The sequence below is a fragment of the Aptenodytes forsteri genome, unplaced genomic scaffold (genome assembly GCF_000699145.1).
Source record: "Aptenodytes forsteri isolate BGI_AS27 unplaced genomic scaffold, ASM69914v1 Scaffold209, whole genome shotgun sequence".
Taxonomy (NCBI): Eukaryota; Metazoa; Chordata; class Aves; order Sphenisciformes; family Spheniscidae; genus Aptenodytes; species Aptenodytes forsteri.
This window is the reverse complement of record NW_008795034.1, coordinates 4,416,547-4,438,042: the sequence shown is the minus strand read 5'-3', so window position 1 is coordinate 4,438,042 and position 21,496 is coordinate 4,416,547. Positions and strand designations below refer to the sequence as shown.

General features: G+C 47.4%; 1 protein-coding gene across 1 annotated transcript in view; it reads right to left on the bottom strand.

The window, feature by feature from the left end:
• The window catches only part of CAMKK1 (calcium/calmodulin dependent protein kinase kinase 1), a 64,760-nt gene that overhangs the window by 13,380 nt on the left and 29,884 nt on the right, over positions 1–21,496 (bottom strand). The window contains exons 9-11 of the mRNA XM_009276407.2: positions 6,564–6,763; positions 5,746–5,799; positions 4,019–4,092 (exon numbers count right to left, since the gene is read on the bottom strand). Coding sequence (XP_009274682.2) covers positions 4,019–4,092; positions 5,746–5,799; positions 6,564–6,763 — 328 coding nt within the window. The remainder of the gene's footprint in view (positions 1–4,018; positions 4,093–5,745; positions 5,800–6,563; positions 6,764–21,496) is intronic.

The window sequence follows — 21,496 nt, the reverse complement described above, 5'->3', positions numbered from 1 at the left end:
TTTGACATTCAAGATCCCAGCTAAGCTTGCAGGTTGTGTTAATTAAATTGCTTCCATGAACGCCAATGGCAGTCAATTTGGTAACTCGGTATTTCCTACCTGTATAGATCAGCCTTGGGGTAACAAAAGGAGGGAATGAACAGGCATGACTAAAAGAGAAATGCATATGCCTGAAGCCAGAAGGCATCCTATTCACAGGGAGCCCTTGGTCCTGCAGTCTGTCTCTCTAGTCCAAAGGCTTCAATGACTTCTGTTGCTAATGATACAGGCGATGTCTTTAAAACGCACTTGATCTCTATGATCAAAGTGCTACTGAAATAAAATGCCAGCATATGACAGAATTGTATTAGGCAGTTGAAAGTCTGTATCACAAATGACTTTCGAGGAGCTGCGTTTCTGCATGGAGATGGGATTTGGCAGCATAAAATATCACTCCCCAGCAGGGTTGGAATTCAGATTGAAAACACTGATGAGGACAAAGTGCTGTGCCCCCCTCCTCTGCACCCTCCCCAAGCAGAGGAGGGAATAAACTATCTTAAACCTAAATGAAGACCATATCACAGTAAGGGATATTTTTGTCTGATGAAAACAGAGCTGCTGTTTAATAATTTATGAATACTTTATGTGGACTTTGGTTATGGGATCTTTAACAAACAGCCACAAGGAAACACTGCTCGTTCAGTGGGAAGGGGCAGAAAGCGGGTTCAGTTTAAAGTCTGAACACTTTCAGAGTTGCATCAAGGGTCTGCAGTACACAGGCAACATGGCCCAGATAAGGGAAATCGCAGGATGAGTCCTCAGAGACTTCCCACTCCCTAGGTTGCACTGCAGGTGACAATTTAGGTGGGAATGAGGAGAACTGTGCTGCTCTTAAGATGAGCTCCAGGCACAGAAGAACTGCTATGGGGAGTGACGGTGCATTTAGCAGGTCAAAATAAACAGACTCCTAAGAGAGGACCACACTGAGGTGCAGGTGAGATTGTGTTTTTAAAATACTTAACATCAGATCCATGCCAAACTGGCAACGGCTTTATTTAAAATACAAGAAATAGAATATACAATAACCTAACGTTTCTGGGCACCAGACTGATTTCTACACAACATAGGATTAATATCATAAGGAAAAGCCCTGTAAACAGGACCACAAAGTTTTAGGTGGGTTATAGCCAGGTAACAGACCGCATCACCCTGTCTGTTTTTCCTTCTGCCCATTCTGCCATGGTGCATGCTGTACCCAATCGCATTTTTCATCTGAAAAGCCTGCTCTATCTGGAATTTCTCAGAGTCATAGTCCTGTAATGGCTCTCAGGAAAATGCCAAGCATGACAGAGTTCAGCACCCATTTGGGAGGGCTGCCAGCACCATAGATCATTTTACAGGGTGCCCGCAGGTCAGAAAACATTGTCCTGGACTTCACCTCTTCACCAGGAGGGACTATGCAGAGCTTCTGGCTCTCTTAATACACGTCTGGACAGAAACTTCTCCAGCTTGTTTTTTAGTCATGCCAGGATCATCAGGGTGTGAGCTAACCCCATTTATCTCGTGTCATGCCAAGGACTCACTGACATGAATGAGAACTCCAGAATGATAAATATTTATCCCAGCATCTCTAAGGGAAGGGACGGGACAATGACGCCGGTACAGTCAGCTCTGTCTCTGTCCTAAAGGTTGTCAGGAAACAGGCAATGAGTTTCCATGGACTGTCCGCAAACAGAAATGTGTCTTTTGTAGCCATGGTGAAATAAATTGAAACCAAAATATTCCTAACTGTAGCGAGGTGCTAATTCTGTGGGAGGTCAGGGTGGATCCAGTCCAGTGAATTCCAGCTTTATGTGCGTCTCTGTTACTGCCTTATCTAACAAATAGATGCAGTTTAGACAGCTGTCAACACCCAGTAAGTCTCTGCTCCTCCAACAACCTAATGAGGGGTGCAGCTTTTTTTAGACTGGGAGAGCAGGTCACCGAGAAATCCAAATAAATCATGCAGCCGAATTATCACTGAAGGAAGTGTCTGAATGAAGAAAAGGTTCTTAGCACAACCCAGTTAGCCCATTAAATGTTAATAACTTACTGCAGAGACAGATGGGAACAGTCACTTGTAAGCTGACTGCTAACCCAAATATGTGATGGCTGAGAGAGGATGGGCATTTTGCCAGGACCCAAGCAAGCAGATAGACCATGCCAGGGAAACAAACTTTTTTTTTTGCTGTAGTGCTGTCAAGACAAAGTCCTGCCCTGACCGCAAAGCAACCAGTTGGAACATGGGAAAGTAGCATGAGCACCCTTCCCGCTCTTAATGCCTGAAGCCTGGTTAGCTGTAAAACCTCACCAACAGCACAGGGCTGGCTTGCCAGAGTTGCTCCATACCCACAACTGGGGCTTGTGTTTGCCATCAAACAAGCAGCCTGACCTTGTGGCCGCAGGTTCTTGGGAGGTGTGGTCCACACAGTCCTGCGTGTGGGCTCCATCAGCCTGAGCGGAGATGGCTCTGTCCGAGCTATCTGCAGTGGCTGTGCTTCATAGTCAATGGAGAGGTAATTAATACAGCCCATGAAGCCTGGGGCATGAGTCATCCCATCTAAAGCAGATGTCTAAAATAGGACAGCCTGAGTACCCATTGCTTTCTGCAGACTCAGAAGGAAGCCTGGGACTGCCAAGGCAAAGGTTTGGCCCTTCACTGTAGGTGTCTAAAAATTCAGTGAGCATCTCACAAATAATTCATGTAATAGATGGTGGATACATGCATATGTCACAGGCTGCCTGACAACATTCTTCCCTTCCTCTCTAATACCAGATGTGCCTTTCATTAGAGTTTTAATTTCTTCATGCATGTTTTAAATCAAGTCATTTTATCTCTTAAGTTTTTATTAGAATGAACGATTGGGTCAAGAAGGTCAAAAATTCTTTGCCTGACTACTGTGCTGATTTGGGAAGGCAGATAAGGAGTCCAGCTTTGGCTACTTCATCTGACAGCAACCAGGAGAAACAAATTAATCACCAACAGAAAGTCACCAGAGGCCTGAAGATGGAGGAAATACCAAGGAGTGGCCAACACATGAAGGGAGAGGCATGGTGGCTCGGTGGCAGAGACTGAGAACCCATTGAGTGTGATCATCTCCTGCCAGGCTCATCTGACAAGACCACAAACACTCACCGCTCAGTGCCTCGACGCTGAACTTCCCACTGCTCAAATGGCACGCAAGTGGCCTTGGCTTGAACCCCCTCACTGCTGAGTGTGCTGTTGTGGGTTAGAGGACGCACTGTGACTGTGCAGCCGGCGATCCCACCTAACACAGCCCAGTAGTCTCCACCACGCAGCTCTGACGGTGGCCAACACAGGTTTCCTTCCCTAACCAAAGCAGGGGCAGGGGGAGGGGCAGCCTCTCAATATCAAGTGGATAAATTAATTTGTTTTTTTCAAAACTAGCCCCAGTCTGCCAGCACACAAGACAAACTCGTATTTTCCTGGAGTGTGTTGGAGGAGGCAGAGGAGTGGGGATGCACCAAGCTGTGGTTGTTTATCTCGGGACAAGCCTCCTTCCATCAGACACTTTACCCAGCTCCAAGGTAAGTTCGCAGAAGCGGCATGTGTTTAGTTAGACTGAGACTGAGGTCTATAAGCCACATTGCTTTTGAAAACTAATACATTGAATCATTCTGGTGGCTACCACATGGGAGAAACACAAAACCCCAACCAAACCATGCTTCGAGCATCTCCAGGGTCAAGTAACTGGGGCAGTACTTACCAGACCCATACTGAAACCCCTCTGCTTCCAAAGATTTCAAGAGCCGTTTCCTTTAGTCCTTATCTGCACGTGGACACAGGAGCAGCAGAGGCAGCTGTAATGCCTCAACAACAACATCAGCACAAAACCTACGTGAAGGACCCAGGAGAATGCAAAGCACCTCACCCACCCTTGTCTGTCCCTCCATGGTGACCTATCGGCATTTATGCTGCACAGTGAATAATGCTGAAGACCGAACTTTATTTTAAAGTAGCTGAGTAAAGTTTACTTACTCTTCTGGGAACTCTACAGGCTTGTTCTTGATCCTGTTATGAAGACCCAGAATATATTCATCTATAAAAGGGCACTGTAAAACAAACAAAAAAGATTTTCCAGTTGTCAGAGATCTAGGCACTGCTTAGGCATTTGTCATTCATGTAACAGAAGTATACTCTCTCTGCACACTCTTTCCATTTTACACGGAGATGGAAATAAATAAGATCTCCCCACACACAATAAATTGATTTATTCCTTATTAAATAATAAATGCAGAAGAACAGCAGAGGGACATAAGGAATACAGAACTGGATTGGGATACCCCCCTCTATCCAGCCTACCAGGTGACCATGAACTACTCATTTTCCTTTTCTCTGCTCCACTTTTTCCACCTGCAAAATGGATGTACTGTTATCGCCTGACTTGCATCACTGCTTTGAGGTCTCTCTGTAACAAGCAACATTTGGAGCTAGGTATTACTATTAAAACACCTGGTTTTCCATTGTAAAGTTCAGATATATGGATTCAAAGCATATTTTTTCTCCATCACAACTTTTTACACTGGATTAATTTAGACCTAGATTCTAGCTCTTCCTACCTAGCAGGACAGGCAGGACTGACAGGACATGAACTAAGCCACAGTGAATGCTGTGGAAGATGCAGGAGCAGCATATTCACAGGCCCTATGAACATCTGCATCAAAACTGAAGGAGCAGGTACACTTGTTTTAGTGGGCTGTGGGCTGCTGGTGGGCCCTGTCCCAGCCTGCCTGGCCAGATTAAATTATGAAATATAAAATAGGTACAATATGTACAATATTTACTGTACAAGGTCACGTGGAACAGACGAATGTCTGTCTGTATCTTTATATTCCCTCTTTCTTTCCCTCAGTGCTTGCCACATAGGAAAGCAATATCACCATGAGGTTATACCAGAATATAAAATCAAGGTTATACCCCATCACTTGAGGATTTGGCCCCAAGTAAGACATCATTATACACACAGGTCAGAGAATATTTTCCATCCTGACTTAACTCAGCGATATCACACCAGCAATGGAGATATTTCTGCCTCTGCCATCTCCCCCAGCCACTTCTTACCCCTGAGCTGGATGCCTTATGCCTGCGTGGTGGGATCTGCAATGGTCCGTGCTTGGACAGGAGGTTCAGGTAACATACCTGCACACACAGACTGCATGTACCTGCTGTACTGCTCGCCCTGGGAGACCATGGGTGGGACGAGGGGCTTCTGGCCACAGGAGAAGGAAATGCCATGACAGGATATGGAGTTTGCAGAAGGCAGCTCTGAAGAGCTGGCTCTGCCAAAGTGGACTCTATCTGGCCCAGCTCAGCTCTGGCAGACAGAGCTTTCTGTAATCTGGATCGCTAAAGTGCTGCAGCAGCTCGGGATCAAACTTATGCCTCTCTCCATGCTCTGTCTAGCTTGTTTCTAAATACAGGCAATATGGATAACCCCCCGACAAACCATTGTTGGTGCTACTGATGCTGCTCTGGGTTTGTAGCACGAACAACTGCTCTGAGTACAGAGGCCAAGTCTAGAAACCACGCTTTCCACAGATCACAACATCAGTCCCTTCTCATCCGCAGGGTGATTTAGGAAAAGGGGAGCTTGCAGAAGGTAGTTCTTTGTTTCTGGTATTTGCCTTTATTTGGAAAGGAATGAGTTAAAAGCCAGGCAGGTAGACACTCCCATGCAGGGCTCCAGCATCTGAAAGCCAGCTTACCTTCCCATAAACAAAGCAGTACAGGGTAATTCCCATGGCCCATACATCAAGTGCCTGAAAGAAAGCATGTACAGGCAGTAAATGAGATGCAACACAGATGATCTGAATGAGCTGGATTTTCCCACCGACTCACAGAACATTATTTGTATGCATTTAATATTTTCTATTTTATTGTGCAGAGTCTCTCTGAAGTTGGGCTCCTAAAGGCGTCTGTAGCATGCCTGGGGAATGAGGACTGTGCTGGGCCAGACGCTGCCACCCTTGTCCTTGCTGTCGAGCGCAGTGACCAGCAAGTAGCCCCTTCTTACAGGAGATGACACCATTCAAGGCTGAATATCAAAGAGGAGCTGAACCTCAAAAGTCTTCTTCCAGGCAAAAAAAAAAAGAGCTGAACCTCAAAAGTCTTCTTCCAGGCGAAAAAAACCCCCACTAGACCTTATCCCCACATCTGCACCACAGCGCTTAGCAGTGCCCCTCGCTTTCAGGGGATCAAGACATGACCCTGGTGTCCAGCAGCCCCCTGTGTCTCTTGATTATTTTGGAAGGGAATCGGGAGTTTCCTCCTTTCCCTTTGGGCAGGGAAAGGGCTCTAACATGGCTCCTGTCTGGGCAGGGATCCACAGCAAAGACTGTCTGCCCGCTGCACAGAACAACCAATGTAAGTTTTGCCAGGACTGAACACAGAATTAGAGCTTCTGTTTTACTCAATAGCCACCCCAATCCCTGAGTGGGCAACACACAAAGGATGCAGGCGTGGTGCTGCCCTTTGTGCCATGCCTGGGGGTCCCAGGAGACATCAGCTGTGAGCAAAGACCTACCTTTCCACTGAAACTTTTGCCAGTGTCTGAAATGGCCTCTGGTGCCATGAAGGCTGGTGTCCCTGCCGTGCTGGAAAGCTGGGCATCGTTCCCTTCAAATTGATTGCTGACTCCAAAATCAGCGATTTTGACGTGCCCATCATCTCCTAAGAGTAAGTTGGAAGGCTTGATGTCCCGGTGAATGATCTTCTGGTAGTGCACTAAAAAAAACAACAAACCAGGAGCATGGTCTGTCACAGCAGCCAACACACCCAGGGCAGCCTTTCCAGGAGGATGAAAATAAAGGTGCAAGCTCAGGCACCCCACTCAAAGCTGCTGCTGGCTATGCAATATAATGTAGTAGAAGTGCCATTTCCTATAGCCATTCCTTTTCGGTGCCTCACTGGGACGTACACCGGAGTACAACACTCAAATACCTTTGTCACCAGTAATTATGCAAAGAACAGACATGAACCCAGAAACAGCCCAACCAGCAGGACTGAACAGAGCTGTTAAAGAAGGAAATCACTCAAGTCTTGCAGATTTGCTTGACCTCATCAGACCAGCTGATGGATTGGGCAACTCGCTGTATTAAAGGTTTAGGGGATTCAAATAAAGAGGTTAATTTTTAATTTATTTTGAAACTGCAGTGCCATAAAGCTAATCAAAAGTGGCAGAACCACAGGCAGAATGAAACAAGCCCAGAGGAGATACTTAGGCAAAATAAGACAACTAGCAGCTGAGCACCAAGTCCAGCCAACAGCTCAGAAATCAGTGGGTATTTCCAACTCAAAAGATAACTCTGACCAGGGAGCAATCACCAGCTGGTTGGTGCCAGCGCTCACGAAAAAGCACTCTCTCTCTAGCTATGCTTTGCAATGGAGCCCAGAGAAAACGTCCTCAACTTGTTCTGCGTCACCCCAAATCCCCAAAGCTGCCAGCCACTCGGACCACTTTCACACCCAGAGCTGTGGCCAAACCTCTGCCACGCAGTCCTTCAGAGTAAAGGGTGTTCCTACATGTTGCCCTTCGCTCCACGAGGCTGCAGCAAAGACTCCAGCTCTGTCCCGGCTCCACAAGGCCAACTGTGGGCACCAGCTGAAGTGCTTGTACATCCAAAATGAAAGAAACCATTGCAAAGAGCTTGGAGGCTGAGATGCACTGAAAACAAACAAAAAATCCCTCTCGTTACAAGCCATCTGGGAAGCAATATTGCAGTTGCAAGAAAGCCATTTCTGTGCCACTGAGTGAAGCAGCAGCAGGGAGTTGTAGGAAAGTGGCTGACTTCTCAGGAACTTGGAGAACAAATTTAAAAATCAAAAAAACAAGTCTCAGAACGCGAAATGACCCCAAAAGCAGGACTGCAGAAAACCCAAGAGACTTTACTGAACAGGAGAGGAAATCCTTTAAGTCTTTACTGCCCTTTCCAGGGGAACAGGACCCCTTGTCCTCCCTCCTCCCCCAGCCAAAACCACCATTTTCACATTTCCTTCTTGCAAATGGAGCATGTTTGTTTTTATACCTCCCCGTGAGCACTTTTCATATCTCCTAGGAAATATGCAATTGGCTGGGGGAAAATGCTGGTCTAACACTTTCCCGCTTTACAAACCTGGTCAACACATTGCCACAAAGGCAGCCTGCCCTACAGAGCATCCCAGCTTGTGTTTTATGGCCAAGAAAGACCAAACTTCACATAACTCTTCTGCTCTTTTCAAGCCAACTTTCCAGCAGGCCGTGTCTGGGAAGGGGAAGTCACACTTGCAGATACTTTTTCCGCAAGGACCTCTCCTTAGTTTAAAGCACTACTGGGGGATGCTGTCCTTGGCACATTAAAGAGCTGATCTGGAGACCCAGCAAAAACAAGCTCGTGGGAGAGCACTGGCACTTACATCCTCTTCCAGATGTGCCGCAACTGCGTGGCCACACTGTGATGTGAGCCAGTTAACGCTGTAACAGCCCGGCTAGACAGTCAGGATAAACACGGAAAACCCCACAACAACAGTAATTACTAGGAGACATCTGCTCCGCAGCAAAGCTAGTGGCAAGCTGACATTTCATTATGGTAATATAGGGAGAGAGGAAAAAAAAAAGTGAGGGAGGGAGTGAAGTTTCCCTTCAGGAGATGATGAGCTGCCTTTCATGCAGGTGTCTGGTATCGCGTCTGATACCACAGGGCTAAGATTCCCAATGCCTCTAAAAAAAATACAGGCCACAAATATACGTGGGCCATACAAGTACATCCCTGGAGCTAAGTCTGTGAAAATTGAGGGAGTTAACACTAGGCAAGCAGGTACTTTAGGGTTTTTATTATTTCTTCCATACAGGAAAGTAAAAAAAACAAAACCACAAACCAATTCCTATATCAAATAACTATTTATCTTGTAAAACACATTCCCTGCCTTTGCGTAATCTAATAAAAGTAGAGGAAAAACGTGGGCCATTTGCCAGATGCTCTGTTTGTTCAGTGCCCATCTCAGCCTGGTACCCAGCAGGTCTGGGCACTGCTGGCTGTTAGGCACAGGAGGAATATGAATGTTGAACAAAGAAATAAGAAACACGTCCTTTGCAAAAATCAAAGCCATCAAACACTAGGGTCAATGAGCATTTGCGCCTCCCAGACGAGAACATCCATGTGCTTGACGTGAGTGTTAGGGACAGTGAGAGTCTCAGACCTCAACTGCTCAGAGGAGAAAATTAGCACAAGTGCCTGCAGGGCAGAGGAGCACAGGCTGTGCTTTCAGAAGTGAGCCTGACACATCCCAGGGCTTTACGACGCAGTGTGAGCCAGGCACTTCTGCGAACCTGGCACAGTTTAAATAACAGACTGGGATGGGAAGGAGATGGGCACAGAGGGGAAGTGGCTGGCCAGGTCAGGAGTGGCAGTGCTGGGAGCAGTGTCCAACCCACACGCCGTGCTGCCTTGCCATGCTGTTTGGGTGGCAGTAATGAAAGTCTTGCGCCAGTTGGCTTGAAAGACTTACGCTCTCTGCAGATCCTCTCCCCTCTCTAGCTGCCTTGTGCAGAGGCAATAGCCATGAAGGGAGAAGGATAGGGGACATGAATTCTGCACCGAGCACCATCTGGTGTAGATGAACAAGGCTCCATCACAGCTACAAAAATTGTAAAAGCAAGAGCTCACATCTGCCAAGAAATGATTTGGTGTGGAACTGTTAACCTGATGAAGGCAACCTGAAATCCCTTTTCTGCTCTGAAGAAGCACAATTCTTAAAGTCCCAGTCTGTCAGCTGCTGTGAGCATCCTCCTCTGCACAGCTATCCAAAACGGGCTTCAGGCATCAAAATCCCCTCCTGTGCTGTGCCTTGCCACGGGTACAGTTCAGTACAATACAGGGCTGTAGAACGAAGAGTAAAAGATTCCCCAAAAATCATTCAAGTCCACTTGTAGGCAATAGAAAAAACCTGGCTTGTTTGAGAGCTACAGAAAGGAAGCAGGACTGCTCATCTGCAGGATATCAACACCACTAAGAGCAGAAAAACTTGCCAACCCACCAACTTCCGCTGCAAGTCCAGATCTCTTGCAGATAGTGCATTGCGGGGAGAAGGGCAGGGAACAATTAATTCAGCAGGGCTGGCCAAAGGCTGACCGGCCAAGTGGTGGGACGTGCCTGCAGCGACACAAGCATCACTGCCACACACAGTGAAAGCAGCCCAGGGACAGCTGTCTTGCAGGAAAGGTACTCGTTAAACCAGTGCGATCTGCATTTCCAGCACAACACGCAGAGGAAAAGATGGTGTTATCCCCACAGAACTCCAGAGGGAGAGCTAAGCATCTCAGAAATAAAAGCTTACCACTAATGATACCCTCCAGACTCCTAATGACTATGCAGAAGGGACAACCACACAACCCATGGAGCCACCCAAGGGGAGCAGGTGACAGCCACAGTCAGTTAAACACAATTACCAGCACAAATTAACCCTCTAATTTCACCAGCCTGAAGCATCTGGGAGCAAGTTCCTTCCCTCTGCAGACATAAGAGCAGCAGGTAGGAAAGGCAGCTTCGTTAGAATTGCTATTGAATGTCACTGGAAGCCAGGACCAGAGGTCCCAGCAACAAAACACTTGTCCCATCCTTGGGACACAGCTGCTAGCAAACAGGAGCAGGGCTCCATCAGGCACAGCAGAGAAGGAAAAGCACCTTCAACATAAATAAAGCCCCAAACGCGCATTAAAGGAACATAACCAAAATATCTGTGTCACCACACCTAAGCTTGCTTCACGAGGGTTTGGGGATTTTCTTTTAAGCCAACCCATGACCTCCCCTTAGTTCTTTCCATGGGGAAGTGGGAACCACTAGGCTGAGTCCATGCCTTCCAGAGGGAACTTTCAGCTACTCTGTGTCCTGCTCAAAGAGACTGGCCACAACGACACATTGGGTTTTTTTGCTTCTGACATTACAGAAACAGTCACAAAGCAGGCAGATGTCAGCCCCAGCAAGACTGCCCTGAGATCCACGCCGTCCAGCCATGGAGCCACAGGGACGTGGGTGCTGGATGCACACAGCCTTAGTAAAGACCATCCAATCGGTGCTCCCCTCCCAGGCCCCATGTGCTACACAAGGTGGACATCAGCAGCCAAAAAACAGTCATTCCCATGCAAATGTACCTGTCTGCATCCCTCCCAAGGTTAAAATCGATGCTGAGCCAGCCAAACCAGAGCACTTTACTGAAGCTGCTTTGACAAACTGACAAAATGGTTCCACCTGTTGCTTTTCCCTGGAAAGGATTTTGCTCTAAAAGCAGAGGTAAGCAGCTCACTGGAACAACTTCCCTGGGCTCCAAGATGCTCTGCACTTTCTGTGCTGACAGACCCGAATCAAAGAATAGATCAATACCTCTTCATAATGAAAATGAAACAATGTAAGATATTACAGAGCCCTTAGGAGAAAGTCTGATTGTGCAGCGCTCCATTAAATTCCGGTTTATTAGACCCATCCTTCACTTCAGTGGAAAGGTAACAGTATTTCAGGCTTATTTGCATCTGAATAACAATCCCATGAATTTCTAGAGCATCGTCTAGGCAAAGATCCCAAAGCATGTTAGAAATACTTGTTTGCTAAACCTCACAGCCACCTCATGAACGAAGCAGGTATGACAGGTGAGGGCGCATGTACTACATTTCCAGCACAACTTGTGTCAGAAAGCCTGACCTGGCACATCCGAAGTTGGACTTAGTCAAACCCTAGAGCCCCGGGGTGCTCAGAAACAAGGGAAATCATGCCTAAAAGTCTAGACTGCCTCCTGACTTTGGGCATGGAGTGGAGGCACCTAAGGAAAGCCTGCTGAAGGCTGATGCTATGTGGTGGAGAGATACAACCTTAGAGGAGGATTCAGAGCACTCAGGGTGTGAGCAACAGCTGGCAAAGGACCATCTTCCTCTGTCCCTCTTGATTTCAGACAAAGCCTATAGCAGGTACGCTGTACCTACTGCCTATAGCAGCTGGGATGAACCCATACTTGGGTGTTCAAATTCGAGCCCATGTGAAACAATTACCCAAAATAAAAGGTCTTCTTGAAAATCTGGCTTTTCAAGGCTTTGTTTTGTTTCTTTATTATGATGTATTTTAACTCAGTTGGTATTAGCAGCATTGATAGAATGGTTTGGGTGTTCAGGTACGAAACAGAGGAATCCGGAGTTTCTCAGAGCAACGAGGATGTGGGGTGTGCTGTGCTGGGGCTTCCCGCTTCTCCTGCTTTCACACCTTCCCAACAGTGGCAGAAAAAAAGCACCTGCAGCTTCATGAAAAGCTGCCTGTGACCTTGCAGCTGGTCCTTACCGCAGACCTTGTCCCAGGATGGATTCTCTGAAAGCCTCTTCAGCGGCACACCTGGATTACTCACATCCTTTCAGCAGTTTCAGGCAGTCTGCACCCACTTCTCCCCTAACTTCATCAGCACCACAAACGTGGTTTCTCACCTTGGCCCTAGACAAGACGACAGTGTGTCTTTAATGCCAAGAGGCTGTCACAGCTGCCTGGCAGTACTCTGCCATCCAGATGCCTCCGAGCCTGCAAACACTCTGGCTGCTGACTGTCCAGGGAATGAGCAGCTAGTTTGTACTTCCAGGTCACAAAACATGCTCATTTAGGACACCACTTTAGCACACGCTGAACATTATCTCTGTGAAAAGCCAGCGCGTGACGTGGGAATGGTATTAAAAGAAAGCATAGGCTTATGTGCCTCTGAACTGGGGTCAGCGTCCCTGCAGAACTAAGCTTGCAATAGTGAGAGCCAAACGACTTCAATAACTACAAAACGAAACTCTTGCAGAAAGCCAGTACTCCAAGTATCATCACTGCTGTTAGCACACACATTGTCCCTGAAAGGATCGCACCACTCGGCTGTACCCAAGTCGCTTGGGAAGGTATGGGGCAGAGCTGGGGTCCTGGAGCATCATGGCTGTAAACTGCGCTGTGGCTTAGAGATCCTGCAGCACTCGTATTGCAAAGCAGTATTCAGGCAGGGGTGAATCTTCAGTGGCTGTGGTACAGTAGATGGGGCTGGAGAAAGGGCAGATTTTGGGGAGGATCTCTGCTGCTGGGCCAGCTGGCTCCTGTCTGTGCATGCAGCACACAGCCCTGCCTGGGCTCTCCACAGGTCTCCTGCTGTTCTGCCTCCCTGTTCCATCACCGCTTATTAGCAAAGCCCCACTGAGCACATCATTTTTCTGTTCAGTCCCTTGGCTGCCTTCGGTGGGACAAGCCAGCTTTTTTCACAACATGCAACTCGTTTCACAAATGCTCATTTCTAGATACCACAGGCTATTCAGAGACTAAATAGGCTTTCCTTTTCATTCAGAAGCAAACACCTGGAAACTGTCTGCCTAGATTAACAGCCAGTGAAGACCAAGAGGGAGCAGAGATAGGAGTGCTAGAAAAGGAGAGATTGTTCCTTGGTCCTTTTAAGAAAGGTGCCTTTCACTGCATTCCCTTCTGGAAACCTTAGAGCCTCAGCAGGTTAATACCAACTTACTAAAAGCCCATTAAAAAAATTATACATGTAAAACTTTGCAATGCACTGACACATCCTGCTATTTACTGAGGCTGATGCTGAATTATACTTGATTAAAAACAGAATCCCATTCCCATTCAAGGGCAAAAGCAATCCATATGGTGCTACTGCAGAGTCTGCTTAGTATTACTCTCACATCACCCCTGTAGCAAAGAAATGATTTAACACCCTCCCAAGGAAACTGCTGCACCACCATCCAGAGCTTAAAACAGAAGGCTGCTCTTTGAAGCAAGCCTCTGTACTTGTCCGCAATGCTCCACTGAGAAAGAGCCGGAGGACATGGATGTAGTGGGCTGTGCAAAGGGAACACCTTCCTTCCCCTGCTCAGCTCATTGTAGGGATTTTGTGTAGCAGCTGGGGCGAGGATCCCAGCTCTGATTTTCTCAGCTCTGTTCACTATTTTGCCACTCTCTTGCTGCATCCCTCAAACCTCTGCTACTTGAATATCTTGCTTAAGCCCAGGTTTTACAGGTGTTGCGGATCCCACCACCCAGCACTTCCCAGTCCTTCAGAAGAGTTCAGCTTCCATTTGTGCTCCACCTTCAGCACCCAGTTGCCCACCGCACTCCTGACAGAAGGGATAGGTATGGGATACCGCCGGTAGGGAGCAACAGGTAAGAGGAAGGAAAGGTAGCCTTGCCAAAGGCTGCCCTTCTACACCGGTCCTCCAACCCACATGAGCACACCATATATCACCAGTCACAGAGGACACGTAGCGCTTTCTGCCACAGCTACACACGTGCCAACATTCAAGGGACCACTGGGAAAGTGGGGAGCAGCGTACTTGCTGCAAGTACTGCCAAAACAACCTGCACAGTCTGTGCCATGGGCTGCTTCTAACCCCAAGCACAATCGCTTACGTAACTGCACCAAACCACCACCACCACCAAACTGCCTGATCTTTCTTAAAAGGCTCTAGCACATCTCTCTGATCTGCTCCACCAGCTAATTACTCTCACTCTTATACAAAGTCCTCATCAATCACATATCAGCAACACTTGCAGCTACATAAAAGGTTTTTTGTTTGGGTTTTTTTTAATCATCTAAATAGAGCTCATCTGCACCTGATAAAACACAAGCCAGCCCCTCTTCTGCTGGTGGTGTCATTTATATCATCCAGCACCTTGCAGCTGTAGTTGCAGTCAAGAGCCCCCACCTCAACATGTTCAGTTTTGAGGGGCTCTGAACTTGCACAGGCAAGAGGGCAGGAGCAGAGAAGGAGCAAGTCCCCATCCCACACATGGGAACAGAGGCACAGATGGATCAAGTAGCTCACTGGGAATCACAGTAGAGCACACAGCAGCTCCATCACAGACTCGTGTCCCAGCTCTGCTGGCCCACGCCAACATGAGGCCTGAGGAACTCACATCTGCCAAGAGCCAAACAAGATCAAACCCATCTATGCTGCTGATGCTTGAGAGCGCCCACCCCAGGCTTACATTGCAGTAGGTATTCTTCAGAATAGACAAGCCCATGTTGACTCAGCTGTTGATTTGTTTGCTTAAATTTCCTTTTAAGATAATGGAAATTATTCTCACATATTGATTATCAAGTAGATTAAGTCTTATCTCAGAAAAGGCAGCTTTGATCTGCACGTCAGGCACTTTGTTATTGCTCCAGGCTTAGCGTGCAGGGCTCCAGAACATCGCAGGCATTCATACAGGCGCCTTGCAGAGAACTGCTGCTGGCAAGGTAACTTCCCAACGGCTTTAGCTGTGTGTCATGACCCTCCCTTCAACCCAGCAGCTCAGATGAGACAAGCAGAGGGGACCAGAATTGCCACCCTTAGTTTCCCTAGACACAGTCACAGTAGGGCAATTGTGCATTTTCTCCAGAGAATGCAGGAAATAATGTTTTTTCTTACTTTCAGCCACACTGACAGCAACTGTTTCAGCTTCTCATGAGCTGGATAAAATACCGAGCTTGCAGCTAAACAGCAGAAGGGACAGCCACTGTGCTTCATCTTGACCGTGCAAGTCAGCAGGGTTTTCCTCTGGGTAAAGCTTGTGTGCGTGTTCTGCGTTAAGTGTCCGCTCCTGGCTAGTGTCACAGCCAGACTACCTGCTTAGACAGACCTTTCATTGCTTATTCTTATTCCTTACTTAAGCTCTTATTAAATGAAGCTACTTGTGTCCCAATCCCAAAACCAAACTGGGATACCTTCCTGGCACATCCCTCATGTCTTTTGATGGAGCATGCTCCTCCCTCACAACCTCTCCTGTAGCTCCCATGTACATCTCCTGCCACTGGAGGAGAGTTTAAGGTATCTACTCCTTGTGTTGAACCCAACATCTGCTCACAACAAGGAAAACATTTCTGGTCAGCAGGCAGCAACCTGACACTGGAAGAAAATCCTCCCATTACACGCTTCACCTGGTACTGGTTTCCACTGTTCATCTGCCAAAGCAAACTGGCATAACACCAAATTCACCTTCACTCAAAGCCATTTACTGTGCAGTTATTAAATATAAGTCAGCACTGAGTCAATCCAGAAGGAAATTTTGCTGCCTTTAAGAACTCAAACCTGTATTCAGGTATCACCATATCCAGGATATCCGAAGTAAGACAGCAGAATATCTGTCTTTGTCCAGCAAACCTGTAGGCTTTGGTGCGGGGAGGGATATGTCAACTCCTGCAGTAAATATTTTCAGCCACATTTACTGTAGAAGACAACTCTGAAATACTGTTGTGCCCTCAATTAATAAGGCTTGGGGGCTCCAGGACTGCTAGCTTTTTCTAACAGATGGTCAAAGGGGTGTCCTTGGCACAGACAAGGACTCTGCAGCCTTGAAAAGCCACCCCTGAAGTAAGATGTGATTGAGGTCTGTAAACCAGGGGTGGCACGGAGAGGGCACGATCATTCCTAAGTCACTACTGGCATCAGCTGAAACCTGCAGGATCAGACTCAACCCCCAAATGGGATCTGATCCCCACAGTATGTAAGTAGGAGGTAGCAGACGATGAAGATTTACACAAGTTTAAAAAGGGACTGGACAAACGAATGGAACAATATCAGAGGCTACTAGATAAAAGACACAACCTTTGGCCAAGGAAATGCCTGAGTCACCAATCACAGGGTGCTGGAAGGCATGCTGCAGGGTGCACGGCTGGATGCCCACCTGGCTAGCACTGCTGGTGGGTCCCAGCTGCAATGCACCCTGGGCTGACCCACAGCTGTCTGGCTCTGTAGGGGAGCACTGTATTCACCTCCCAGCTTTCAGGATTGACTCCTGCCACAGCTGCTAACTCCTTCAGCTACTATTTGCTATCCAGCACACCTATTTCTGCTTTCCCAATGATACTCAGCAATGTTTGCCTTACTAGAAGGGTTTTTTTAATCATCTAAATAGAGCTCATCTGCACCTGAGAAAACACAAGCCAGCCCCTCTTCTGCTGGTGGTGTCATTTATATCATCCAGCACCTTGCAGCTGTAGTTGCAGTCAAGAGCCCCCACCTCAACATGTTCAGTTTTGAGGGGCTCTGAACTTGCACAGGCAAGAGGGCAGGAGCAGAGAAGGAGCAAGTCCCCATCCCACACATGGGAACGGAGGCACAGATGGATCAAGTAGCTCACTGGGAATCACAGTACAGCAGCTCCATCACAGACCCGTGTCCCAGCTCTGCTGGCCCACGCCAACATGAGGCCTGAGGAACTCACATCTGCCAAGAGCCAAACAAGATCAAACCCATCTATGCTGCTGATGCTTGAGAGCGCCCACCCCAGGCTTACATTGCAGTAGGTATTCTTCAGAATAGACAAGCCCATGTTGACTCAGCTGTTGATTTGTTTGCTTAAATTTCCTTTTAAGATAATGGAAATTATTCTCACATATTGATTATCAAGTAGATTAAGTCTTATCTCAGAAAAGGCAGCTTTGATCTGCACGTCAGGCACTTTGTTATTGCTCCAGGCTTAGCGTGCAGGGCTCCAGAACATCGCAGGCATTCATACAGGCGCCTTGCAGAGAACTGCTGCTGGCAAGGTAACTTCCCAACGGCTTTAGCTGTGTGTCATGACCCTCCCTTCAACCCAGCAGCTCAGATGAGACAAGCAGAGGGGACCAGAATTGCCACCCTTAGTTTCCCTAGACACAGTCACAGTAGGGCAATTGTGCATTTTCTCCAGAGAATGCAGGAAATAATGTTTTTTCTTACTTTCAGCCACACTGACAGCAACTGTTTCAGCTTCTCATGAGCTGGATAAAATACCGAGCTTGCAGCTAAACAGCAGAAGGGACAGCCACTGTGCTTCATCTTGACTGTGCAAGTCAGCAGGGTTTTCCTCTGGGTAAAGCTTGTGTGCGTGTTCTGCGTTAAGTGTCCGCTCCTGGCTAGTGTCACAGCCAGACTACCTGCTTAGACAGACCTTTCATTGCTTATTCTTATTCCTTACTTAAGCTCTTATTAAATGAAGCTACTTGTGTCCCAATCCCAAAACCAAACTGGGATACCTTCCTGGCACATCCCTCATGTCTTTTGATGGAGTATGCTTCTCCCTCACAACCTCTCCTGTAGCTCCCATGTACATCTCCTGCCACTGGAGGAGAGTTTAAGGTATCTACTCCTTGTGTTGAACCCAACATCTGCTCACAACAAGGAAAACATTTCTGGTCAGCAGGCAGCAACCTGACACTGGAAGAAAATCCTCCCATTACACGCTTCACCTGGTACTGGTTTCCACTGTTCATCTGCCAAAGCAAACTGGCATAACACCAAATCCACCTTCACTCAAAGCCATTTACTGTGCAGTTATTAAATATAAGTCAGCACTGAGTCAATCCAGAAGGAAATTTTGCTGCCTTTAAGAACTCAAACCTGTATTCAGGTATCACCATATCCAGGATATCCGAAGTAAGACAGCAGAATATCTGTCTTTGTCCAGCAAACCTGTAGGCTTTGGTGCGGGGAGGGATATGTCAACTCCTGCAGTAAATATTTTCAGCCACATTTACTGTAGAAGACAACTCTGAAATACTGTTGTGCCCTCAATTAATAAGGCTTGGGGGCTCCAGGACTGCTAGCTTTTTCTAACAGATGGTCAAAGGGGTGTCCTTGGCACAGACAAGGACTCTGCAGCCTTGAAAAGCCACCCCTGAAGTAAGATGTGATTGAGGTCTGTAAACCAGGGGTGGCACGGAGAGGGCACGATCATTCCTAAGTCACTACTGGCATCAGCTGAAACCTGCAGGATCAGACTCAACCCCCAAATGGGATCTGATCCCCACAGTATGTAAGTAGGAGGTAGCAGACGATGAAGATTTACACAAGTTTAAAAAGGGACTGGACAAACGAATGGAACAATATCAGAGGCTACTAGATAAAGACACAACCTTTGGCCAAGGAAATGCCTGAGTCACCGATCACAGGGTGCTGGAAGGCATGCTGCAGGGTGCACGGCTGGATGCCCACCTGGCTAGCACTGCTGGTGGGTCCCAGCTGCAATGCACCCTGGGCTGACCCACAGCTGTCTGGCTCTGTAGGGGAGCACTGTATTCACCTCCCAGCTTTCAGGATTGACTCCTGCCACAGCTGCTAACTCCTTCAGCTACTATTTACTATCCAGCACACCTATTTCTGCTTTCCCAATGATACTCAGCAATGTTTGCCTTACTAGAAGGGAGACTGAAGCTTTAATAACCCCAGAGAAGCACTACTAGAGGGGAGTTACAAGTGGAAAGGGAGGTAATTGCACATATCCACAATTCACAGAGACGCTTAAGCACATGCTTTAGTTAGTGACACAAACAATCCAGCAAAACTTTTCTATCCAAAGCACTTAAGTACATTCTGAAATTACCACTCCAGTGGTACTTACAACAAGCAGGCAGCCTGCCTCCCCAGTTCATGAGGGTGTGTGTGCAATGTCGTCAGTGCTGGGGAAGTCTTGCACGTGGGAGCAAAAGCACTTTCCTTCGTAAGGCTCATTTCACCAGGATGGGAATTAAAGTTTGCATGTGCTTAAATGACTTCTGAAGTAGTCTGCACAACAGAGCCCAGGTCTAAGACAGGCATACGAAAACAGAACAGGCAAACCAGTAATATTACCACACTTAAGCCAAAATATTTTCCCAGCAGTTCGGGGGGCCACTCTACCATGGGCAGATCTCCCTGGCTCTCAGACCTTGAACCTGCCTCTGTTTCTTCATTGATCAGCAAAAGAGGCTGAGACTGTGCATGTATCAAAGTGCACTTCCCGGTATTAAACGTACTAAACCCAGAAACCCAGCCAAAAGCAGTCGACAAAGCAAGGCAGCACTGTGCCATTGCTTGGATGGGGGAGCTCTCGGCTCTCTCCACAGGCTATCTGTCCCTGCCTCCCACCATGCCTAAGCCAGGCTTCCCACCCAGCATGGAATGTTTCTGCTCTCATCACACTGACCTCCCTCCAAATGCTTCTCCCCAGAGCCAGCCCTCTCGCAGGAGGCCTCCACCCCAGGCAAGTGTCATGAGTAACGAGTGGAGTCCAGTCCCCATGGACACACAGCGGCCATGGACCACGTGCCACCACCAATAATTTAAAAGGTCAGCTCATGTTTCCCATTGGCTTGGCTCCTGCAGCCCCTTCCCACTCACCACGTACCATTTGCACCACGGGCAGTGCACTGGCCTGGATTAACGCCTTGCAGGCTCCCACAGGAATCCAGTTTGCAACTTCTAATTTAATAAAACCCAACCAGCAATTAGGCATTTGCTGCTGTGATGACTACGAGCTTCAAGCAGCTGCATGGTTATTGAGTCTCCCAAATTACATAACAGTTATGTATGCTTACATTAAAATTACCTTGCAACCTCTAGATTGCCTGGCAACACTTTTCCTTCAGCATGCACAAACGGTGCACTTTTCCTCTGTAATTACATAGTAATTGCCACACATTTACCCAGCAGTTCTGAGAGAACACCATTTTTAACTTTCATTCGCTAATAAAATAAGTGGTTACTCAAAAGCCCAAAATAAAGCATCCTATTGTTCCTGTTGTTGGGAGTGTTTGGGCATCCTATAATTTATTGCCCTGTTTCACTCCCTCTGCCTAAGACTACCCACACTTTTTTTTTTTTTTACTATCTTCTGAACTTAAAGTTTCCTCTGAGCGGGAACTGTTACACCAGCAGCATCCAGCACAGCAGAGCTTGGATCTCCCAGCTGAGGCATACAGGTTCTGCTATAATATGAATGTTAATGAGAATATAAAAAGCTGCAGTCTTTGCCCTTCAAACTCTACTGAAAAAGAGTCTTGTGCTTCCCCATTCATATTACAAATTTCCACTGACTTCCTGGGGTGACCTGACTGATTTTGGCAGAACCTGGAAGCTTCTGGACTGTCACAGACTCACAAACATTGATTTCATTCCCACCCACTGGTTTTAGACAAAAAATGAGGTGGTGTTGCATTTCAATGTGGAGATGGACCAAAGCACTGCAAACCACCTTCCTCTGCCTTGGCAAGGTCCACCGTGCTCAGAGACTTGTTCTCTACAGGTTTTTGAAACCAATTAAGTCTTCAACAAAACCAAGGGGCTTGCTCTGGCTGTGACGAGCTTGCTGAGCTTGCAGGGGCCACTGGAGATTGGTGAAATGAAGGCAGACGTGGCTCAAAGCACTACGGCAGCATGAAACGTTCCTTTTGAATTTGACACAGCTACATGTTGGCTTTTTGAAAGCACATCTGAAACAATTCCCTTTGGTTTGTGAAAGAAGCAGGTATTTCTTTCCAAAGGTTGAAACAGCTGGAAGAAATCTCACCTTGGACTAAACAGGGAGGGTAACACGGCTCTGTCTCACACACGTCTGACCTTTCACGCATTGCACGCTGCTCATTGACTGGGGATAACGATCACTTGCTCAAGCATCCTTGTCCCTCCCTCTGCTGGCTGCCCTGCCTTCAGATTTGCTACCAAAACCATGTGTTTGCACTGCCAAAGTAAGC